Source organism: Montipora foliosa, chromosome 10 (genome assembly GCF_036669935.1).
Source record: "Montipora foliosa isolate CH-2021 chromosome 10, ASM3666993v2, whole genome shotgun sequence".
NCBI classification, from domain to species: domain Eukaryota; kingdom Metazoa; phylum Cnidaria; class Anthozoa; order Scleractinia; family Acroporidae; genus Montipora; species Montipora foliosa.
Genome location: NC_090878.1, coordinates 34,141,414 through 34,151,213, shown reverse-complemented (window position 1 = coordinate 34,151,213; position 9,800 = coordinate 34,141,414). Strand labels below are relative to the sequence as shown.

The window sequence follows — 9,800 nt, the reverse complement described above, 5'->3', positions numbered from 1 at the left end:
ACTTTCTCAGCTGGTTTTACAGCCCACAGTGTACTTTCTTGTGGAGGAGGGACAGCTGGAGGCAAGATGTCACCCTGAAAATAGTTCTAAGTAAGAGAATTTTCTAATCTTTCTTTAAAATTTCATATACCCGGTAACACTGTCATGAAGAGGGAAATTACATTTCAATACATGTATCAGGGACATTGAATTCAAGAATTAGCCAAAGCAAGTACTAAAAGTAAACTTGAAACTACTGAAATGGGAGTAGAGGAGCTTCAACAATAGCCTTCCACCAATGAGTAGATCTCAGGATTGGTTCCGAAACCTGACGCCATACATGTGGTTTGATTTGATTTACAGTGTACAATGTACAATGTAGTCTTCCCAATAATATGAATAATGATTATTAGTATCACCCAACTAGTGGACTAATGCAAATCCTGCATTTTGATTGGCTACACTACTAGAGGACTATTAGTAATAGTCCTCGAAAAGTGTGACGCTTTCTTTCAATTTATTCCCAAATAAATATTTCTTCAACTTGCATTTGCTAATTTTATTATTGCCTTTCTGTCCGACTAGTTGGGTGATAAAACAACTAGAGTAAGACCATTTGCCCTCAAGGGTCATGGGCTTCGCCTCATGGGCTATTGACCCATATTGACCCACTATTGACCCATAGCCCCCAAGGGCTATGGGTCTAATTGTTAATCATTACATGTATTTGTAGTCAAGAGCACTTGTGCTCAACTTGATAAGTTTAAGAAACATGCAAACACATCTGGCACACTCACCACTTTGGGTGCAGGAACAAGTAACATTAAATTTGCCAAAGAGACCTCCTTTCCATTTTGTGCCAAGGCAATTAGTCTTAGGGCTAAGAAAAATCTCTGTCAGAGGAAAAAAACAACAACAATTTTTGGAAGACTAAAATGTAAATTAATAATTTTTTTTCAACTTGCTAAATTTCCCACAAAATGAATTATTAGACCCACTGCTTTTAGTATAAAATAACATTATTCAGTTCATTTGATAAATACAAAATACTTGGTCTCCCACTCCCTGTCAAAGCTTGCAAACATTGAGTTTTTCATATCACACCACACAAGACCAGTGTGAATTTCCTTCAATAGTGTTTTTGTTTTACTCCAGGGGCAAGTTTCTCGAAAGTCCCAAAACTTTGCCTCCCATTTTCAGGTGTCACATTTCCATGTTTGAATCTCAAGAACAGAGAGAATTTAAGTCACCAAACCTCACAGTCATTTTTCTTTTTGTTTCCTTGAAAACATTAGTTTCACAAATGGCTTTTCAAGACTTTCAAGAAATGGGCTCCAGCTGCTTAAGACTTGAAGACTGAAGTTCATGAAGCTCAAGCTACGATAAGAATGCCTCCGTGTTTGTATAACCATTCAATGAGCTTTTCGAGGAAATTGAGGAAATTGTCGATTGTTGCCTGAAATTGCCAAAAAATTTTCTAGACATCTTGGTACTCAATAGAAATATCTGCTACAGTAGTAATTAAAATTTTGAGTAAATCTTTCAGTTTGTGGGATTTTGCTAAATTTGGGGGGGGGGGGGGTGGGTGGGGGATGAAAAAATTGTGCGGTCCAGCACCTGCACACCCTGTCCAACCTCATTACCACATTTTAATTTAAGCATCATTGATACATCCATGAAATCATACAAATTTAGACCACGTTTTTTAAATCCGCTATAAATTTGTCAAATTTCATGCAATCAGACAATCATTATCATATTAAAAACAACCTCAGTTATATATTAATAAATATAATTATAATAACAAATAATAATAATAATAATAATAATAATAATAATAATATCGCTACTATAACGAAATGATTACATGTTTATCGAGGAATCCAGTTCCTTGAGGATCAGCTAATTCCCAGATCTATGATTGAAACAAAGTGAAAGAAAACTATTAATTATATAATGAGTATTCAACAATTCATCATGAGGTCTGTAAAGCTTAACTAAGTTACATTTTAAATATTCAGTCATCTGAGCTTGGAACTATGTCACCCTAGTCAGACCTATAGTAAACCTACCTGTAGTTTCACATTAATAGGGAGTCTAAGGATGAAAATCTTCCCACACTGAAATTTGTTTCTCGAATCATTTCTTGCCTGAAGTTGCATGTAGGCCATAAATTAAATTACCAGTTCCACTCACTGTCGTGACCATTTTCTTTCGTACAATTATGCATAATAAAACATTTATTAGATTCGGTTTTTGTGATATCCAGAATAATCAATGTCTCAGTAAGGGTTATCAGCCTCAGCCTTCAGCTTTGGCTGATAACCCTTACCTCGACCGTGATTATTCTGGATATCACAAAAACCTCATCCAATAATTGTTTATAATACCGCAAAGTTCAGATAATAACGACCCCCCGAAATTAACTTCAATTTTTTGTGGCTGCTAGTAAATCCCAAAAGTAGCCCCCCCCCCCCCCCCTGAAAATAGCGACCTCCCGAAAGTAGTGACCCCCTCTCCTGCAAAAATAGCGAGACCAAGTTTTTTAAATGGTATACCGTATATCATTAATTTGTCAATCAATAGTCAAAATTATAATACGAACAATAATAATTATGTTTGCGCAGTGTCGCAAATTGTTCCAGATAAAGTACTTTCATTTACGAGGGGAAGCTTTACGCCACCATTTGTCCTTGACATCAGTTCACTGATGTAGCGATGTAAGAACTACCGTAAACTGGTACATTTTCGTATTAACAACAGGAACGTTTCTTCAAATTGAAATTGAAAACTCTATATAGTTTTCTACATAGTTTTTTTACTGTATTAATTTTATCATTGTTATCATCTTTTTATGAAAGACAATCTATACATATGGGTAAGCAGCCCAACATGCTGGAGATTATCTCCGGTTTCCTTAGCATGAGACGACAAGGAGTATTTCTACTCCCCCCTGGATTGGATGCTAGTCCATTGTAGGGTTACCCCCAGCCTTGAATTCGCCAGTACCCATTTAAACACCTGGGTGGAGAGAGGCACCGTGGGAGTAAAGTGTCTCGCCCAATAACACAACACAATGTCCACAGCCAGGACCCGAACCTGGACCACTCGATCCAGAGTCGAGCGCACTAACCACGAGGCCACCGCGCCTCCCACTTTCGTATTAACAACAGGAACGTTTCCTCAAATTGAACCTGAAAAATCTACCGGTATATAGTTTTCTATATCGTTTTTTTTCTGTATTTATCATTGTAATCATCTTTTATGAAAGACAATCTATACATACAGTGTAATTATGGAATGCAAATAAAAAAAATGTTGTTCCTTTTTCAATTTTATGTTGTTTATTTTTTATATCGGAAAAGAAGCTTGTGCCAGCTTGATTTGTAAATGATTTCTGTTCCCCGAAGGTAACGAGCCCCAAAGGCTGCTAATTCCAAAAGTAACGAGGGTCGCTACTATTGGAACTCTATGGTACTCATATGCGTACTTGTACGTCTCATTAGTGCACTATGTATGAGCTAGCCTACTGTTTTCTCTGTTGTTGAAAGTCCATTGTTGCTACAATGGGCACTGCAAGTGCAATATAAACTGGTGTTCAAGGTGCACCGAATACCCACCAATTATCTGTATGTTTTTTTCGGCTGTGTTTAGAACTTTGTCCAATGCGTGTGTGGTATCAAGGGTACTGAACAGTGTTCTGAACAGACCATGCCCTTGCAGGCTTCCCAAAAGAAAAATAAAGCCCTTTCAAAGCCTTCAATTTTTAATAATTAATGATTTTTGCCTTCGTCATCTTGCCCGCCACAATAATTGGATCAGGTACTTTGTTACTTTGTGTAACAGATAATTTAGAGTGCAGGCTCATGTTATTTGTCATGGCACAGAGAAAATTAGATTCTTTCTTTCCCCCTAAAGTACCAAGGATTTAAGAACGTGGAGAAGATCACCGAAACGCTCGCTGGTGAAGAGGGCAAAGAAGTGGACAATGTAGCAAACAAGGTCAAAAAACTATAATTTTATTGTTTTCCAGAGTGAATCGCGATCGAAATACACTTGGCTTGCCAATGATGCCGACAAAAGGATCACCACCAGAAAGATCTGTCTCGAGGCAAACAAATCAAATGCATAATACAAGAATTATAGAATTACTGTCGAAGGGCCACCATTGCAAGGTTCCAATTTGAACGTACCTCGATGAAATGGACAGAAAAATCACGATGCTGGTTTAATTTTTTCAGAGCAATGGCCATTTTAATATATTTGGGTATCTTTCTGTAATTAATTTTATGGAGTATGGATTGTTGTCTCTGATGCTATCTAAAACAATATTTACATGTACATGTAAACAATAATTCTTAGTGTTTAGGGTTAAATGCTCAGCTTGATTAGGGTTAAGCTCTCAATTAGGCTGACACACTTATTTAAAACAGTTAGCATTTCAGGACGTGTATGACAACTGCAGACTGCCTACAAAGCACTGAGGAGCAGTATTCAAGTCTAAGCACCCATTTTAAAATGGTACATGTAAGCTTTTACTGCGAGTTAGGGTTAGTCTGCGGTCTACATTCCAAGTAAGGGATTGGCACGCATTGTAGCAATTGGAGTAATCACTAATTTGCGGTGTTTAGTCTAAAACAATCGTTGTCTTGGTTTTTGGGTTAAGAATATTCATTTGGTTCATGCTAAGAATTCTTTTGCACGTAGGATAAAGGGGTTTAGTTTGTAAAGAAGCTGTGGTGCTGTGTCAGTGGGGAAGTGAAATGAGGAAAAGGGTTTATCAACTGAGTTGAAATGGTAAATTGACCACTGTAAAGAAATTTGAAAGCTGACGTTTTGAGTGTTAGCCCTACGTCAGAGCTAAACGGTTTTCTATCTTTCACAAGTAGGACTACTTTTCATAATGAAAAAACAGTGCTATTCTTTAATCATTCCTTTGGCAATTTAAATTGTATAATACAAGATTCATAAATATTTGTCTAAATAGTGCAGTATACAATGGGAAAGTAACTACATTACCATTAAACGTAACAATGGTATTATTTGTACTGTTACTGTCAATATTATTAAACTACAATTTACATGTATCTTGAAAGGAAATTACTCACTTTGCAACATGGCCTGTTTACAAGCTGAATGTAAAGGAAATGTCTTTGAAATAATCAAGTAGTTCCAAAACCGGGTGAAACAACAACAAAGTAGTTCCAAAATGGGTTCTATGAAGAGTTTGCCGTTGCTGTAAACCCATTTCCTTCGGGTTATGATCTGTTATTCCATTTTATTAATTGTTTCGGCTTAGATCGATCCTTGTTTCCTGGAAGGCAGAGTTGCTTCTCTGTTTTTTCTTTCAAGAAATGTTTGGCCTTGTTGTAAAAATCATCTCCTAAATAAAAATTCTTTTGTCTTTAGGTGGCCTTTCAAATTCATTTACGCAATTGCGTTGGCGTGACTCTGTTTAATAATTTTTAAGTGGGTCTCGTGTCATATTGCACATTTATGAATAAATCACACTTTTGACCAAGAGTGGCCTGTGTGAATAATAAATAAATTGTGACGAGTTTTCACCCATTGCTTGCACGGTCAAGTTGATTAAGGAGCAGACATCAGATCGAGAGGTAGGGAGTTCAAGATCAACTTCTGGTGAGTACACAGAAAGGGTTTGAGAAATATGAAATGTCTGTGACTAATGTTGTGTAGGGGGTAGTGTGGGGGCATAAAGGGGTGTAAAGGAAGGGTGGGATAGGATAGAGGTACTGGAGAGGATCAGGGAGGGGTAGGTGAGTGTAACAGAGGAATAGCTATCTAGTAGTTCTTTTTCAACCCCCTAAAAACTAAAAAACCTTTTTTAGACAGTTGATTAAAAAAAAAACAGTTAAATTTTTGAAAAAAAATGAACTGGTTTAAAAAAAAAATCAAACCAAAAAACAAAATTTAACCACAACATAATACATGAACATGTAGGTTTCATTGATGTTTTCATAATATAATTTCAAATTTCGAACTTACAGGATGCCGTGACATTAGATGTACCATTTATTTTGTTTTGCAACACAATGCCACATAAAGCAAAGTAGGTATGGCAATGAATAACAAAGGCATACACGTACGCATACGTGTATAAACTTGCGGATCTATAGCTGCGTATGTCATAAACGTGTATGATACACGGGTGGTACGCGTATGTGAAGTTCGCTTATCTTTGAGCTGCACTGTACATTGCATACAATCTGACCAGATCAAACATAAAGATATTTGAAACAGTAATGTACTGACAACAGATTGTTACTAGCTGGGCTAACCTTATGCAAAACTCCCTCTTTTAAACCAGACTTTTTGAGGAAAGCTGCAGCATCTGAAGCTCCTATCTGACCAGAGTTGGAAACATCTGCCTAACAGCACATAAAAAAATATAATAATTTTATTAAAGTTTTATAACAACATTGTAAACCATTATGATAGTTAATGGAGCGTGACTCGTTACATGTAGTCTAAGAGTCATCCTCTGTTTGTCAAGTTATTTTGTAAACATTATGCAATGCAAACGAGGCATGAATGGAGTCCTATATTCTAACAATTTGAACTCAGATCCCTTATCCCTGTTTTAAATACTGTCTTCTTACAGTTGTATCCTTTGTCTGGATTGGCATAAAGCAACAATAATTATCCCCATTCATGTTGTGTTGAGTGCTACCAACTCAAGTTATAATTAATAGATAGTACATGTATGTTAGTCACAATTGGTCTAGCCTCAGACATTAGTCTCAGTATAAAAAGCTCCAGTTAAGTCCAAAGTATCACTCCGTGAGCTCTTTAGTTTACTGTAAGGAGTACCTTTACTGTTTACTAATAATTTTCTTCCCACCCTTTCTCCCTTTTGGAGGTCTTGCTGTCGTCAAGTTTAATAAATTTGGGTTCACCTCTCGGAACAAGCTTTGGTTAAGTCTTGCGGCAACTTCCCTAAGCTTCGGTTTTTTTCATGCTATGCTGTTTCATGCTCTCTATCTAGCTTTGTTCTTGTCTGATCCAGCACGTGCTGGTGAAGTCGGCTCATAGTACTGGGGAGATAAGGAGCCTTGAGCTATTTTTACGGCCTACACTCTTTCCATTATACAGTGTAGCACGATGTTGGCCGGAGGTTTAGCTTATAGTGCTGTGGAGAGTTAGGCTTGTATATCATTATTAATTTTGGCATTTACCGGCCTACAACTTGTCTGATCTGGTGCGGTTCACCTTGTGCATTGGGGAGATAAGTTCAGGGTTAGTCATGCTACGGAAGTACTCTGTCACCCAGATTGTGGAGCGGTGTTCCCTCCTTTTACGCCAACATTGTCTTTTGCATTTTTATTGTATGGTGTCTTGAATATAAGACCCGCGGGAACTGTGACATTAAAGTGATGAATACACAAGCAATGAAAACTGAACAAAATGAGAAATGATTAAAAATAACATGCACATTGGCACCAACCAATACGAGGTAAAAAGGAAAATGAAGAAAAAAAAAACCCTTTTAGTTTTTACATGATTGTGTGTCAAGCCTAGGGCTGGAGGGTTGTCACGCAATGCTTCCTTGAAGAGGAATTGGACGTCATCAAAACAAATGTCAGAACTTAAGAACCCATGCATATTTAAAAAATAAAGGGGTAGGTATATTCCCCAGTGATCTATCTAGTCACAGTCTATTAGTTGGCAGGGTGAAATATTATAGATTTATCCAAGACTGAAAGCGGCAGGAGCTCCCAGGTTGTATTCTCGTAATAAGTCAACCTGTCTTGAGCCTGCAATCCAATCAATTCCCAGTACCTGGTCAAGGGTCAACTTAAAAAAATAGCTGACCTTGATGAGCTCCAAACTTGAGCCCACAATATAGTCACTTGATATAGTCAGCAGATACCTTGTTTTGACAGGTGTCAATCGACCTTAACATGGAGATGTATGCTGTAAACTTAAGCTGGAGTATGGCCACCATGTTGGGCACAAGTATGTACAAGTATTGATTACCATTAGTCTGTGGAATTTCTCTTTGTTTGTCTAAACTGCAGTGTCAAACACAGTTTGCCATGCAACTTCCCGTGAAAAAAACGCTGGTTGCACCACAGAGTTTCACAATGGCATACACGAAAGGGGTGGAAGGTCGTATGGTGAGCAAAAGCTCAGCTGTGCAGATGGGTTACCATATTTTCTTACCAGTGGTGTTCCACACAAATTTTTGGTGCGCGGAGCTCCAATACAAATTATCTGAGATTGTAATAAATTTAATTACTTCCAATGATTGATTGCTAACCAGCTTCAATTTGATATTGGTGTTTTGAAAGAGAGAGAAAGAGGTAAACTAGGCTACTCAGAGTACACATGTAGTAAAAACAAGATTGACCTAAGATAATACAACATCAAAACTGGGGAATCAAGACCTACAGTGTAGTGTTTTCATAACTACAATGCAAGTCAGTTCCATGGAAAGTTGTTTCGATCAACAAAAGTCGATTCGATCGAAGACAAGAGTCAGTTCGATCGAAGACTGTAACTATTGCTTAAGTGTATCTTATTTAACAAGATTGAACTCTTGGAAGGTAAGTGTTGTGCTTATTTTTTGAAGGCAATCACATTTTGCTCTCGAATTTAGTTTGAATTAGTAGCTCTCCGACCCTGTTCCTCTCATAAATATTATTCTGACGTTAATAAGCATATAATGATAAAATAGGACACAAGTAATGTTTTGATGAGTTTGTTATCAATGACAGATTCAAAACGATTTTTGTCCTTTACTTCTTTGCACCGCTCCAATTTCAATTATGACTTGTGGCACAAACAACAAGTGTTTATGACTAATTCTCAAGTTTAATAAAAACCATCACAACAGACAGCTTCAAACAATAGCACTTTAATTTGGTTAATTGCTTCAAGTGTGCTGTGACATATAATTGATGCACCATACATTTATCCAAGAATTCAAGCCACAAAATGGCAGCTCTACACAGAATTTATACGAAACACAATTCAAAGGAGTTTAAATACAATCACTTACTTGTCGGAAGAAATTTTCATACACAGTTGCATGCCCGGCTGACAGCTACAACAAGCAATAAGAAAACAGTAAATGTTCTATTTTTTACAAGACCTTCAGATAAGAAATCTGATAAAATATCTCATGTATGCGTGTATAAAACGCCGTACGTGACGAATGCTAAAGTGAAAGATCCCAAGATAGACAAGTCAGTGACATTAATTATTTTCGAGGAGAAGAGTTCGTAAAATACTTTTAAGGAAGATTTGATTACTCTCAGAGCTCTATTGAAAAAACTGATAAACTCGATAGCCAGAAAGAAGCTGCGCTTTGCAGCAGGCAATATAATTATAATTTATATAAGCTTAGCTTAGGCTTAAGCTTACATGCGAACGGCTGCGTTTTCAATAAATGGTGTCGTGTTTTAAAGACCACCCAAAGCATTCTTCAAAACTAAAGGGAGATGTCTTGATGAATGGTGCTCTTGTGAAAACATAGAACAACCTTCATTTGTGAACCTTTCAATTTGCACTCAGCTGTTACTTTATATTAAAAGCTCATGCCCCAGACAAACAAAAAAATGAGCATTTCGACAAGGAGACTCCCGAAATTAGGAATAAGGAGGAAATCAATCCTGGAAAGTGTCTCCAAATATCACATATTATGTAAAAAAACAGAAAGTACAGCGCTTAATTACCTGCGAGAGGGATGGTAAACTTGCTGCCATGTTTATTTCGTGAGGTATTGCGGGCTCTAATTAACACCATTTTGTGTCAGCGTGAAGGATCTACTCACTCTATGCGTGCAAGAGTTTTTGCGC

At 37.2% G+C, this 9,800-nt stretch overlaps 1 protein-coding gene across 2 annotated transcripts in view; it reads right to left on the bottom strand.

Annotated features, from left to right (window-relative positions):
* The window catches only part of LOC137973298 (epidermal growth factor receptor substrate 15-like 1), a 46,981-nt gene extending 37,230 nt beyond the window's left edge, over positions 1-9,751 (bottom strand). For both annotated transcript variants that reach the window (XM_068820083.1, XM_068820084.1), the window contains exons 1-6: positions 9,678-9,751; positions 9,002-9,046; positions 6,279-6,368; positions 1,847-1,894; positions 777-872; positions 1-74 (exon numbers count right to left, since the gene is read on the bottom strand). The exon at positions 1-74 is cut by the window's left edge and continues 22 nt beyond it. In XM_068820083.1, coding sequence (XP_068676184.1) covers positions 1-74; positions 777-872; positions 1,847-1,894; positions 6,279-6,368; positions 9,002-9,046; positions 9,678-9,707 — 383 coding nt within the window. In that variant the 5' untranslated portion in view covers positions 9,708-9,751. The remainder of the gene's footprint in view (positions 75-776; positions 873-1,846; positions 1,895-6,278; positions 6,369-9,001; positions 9,047-9,677) is intronic.
* Between the last annotated feature and the right edge of the window lie 49 nt (positions 9,752-9,800).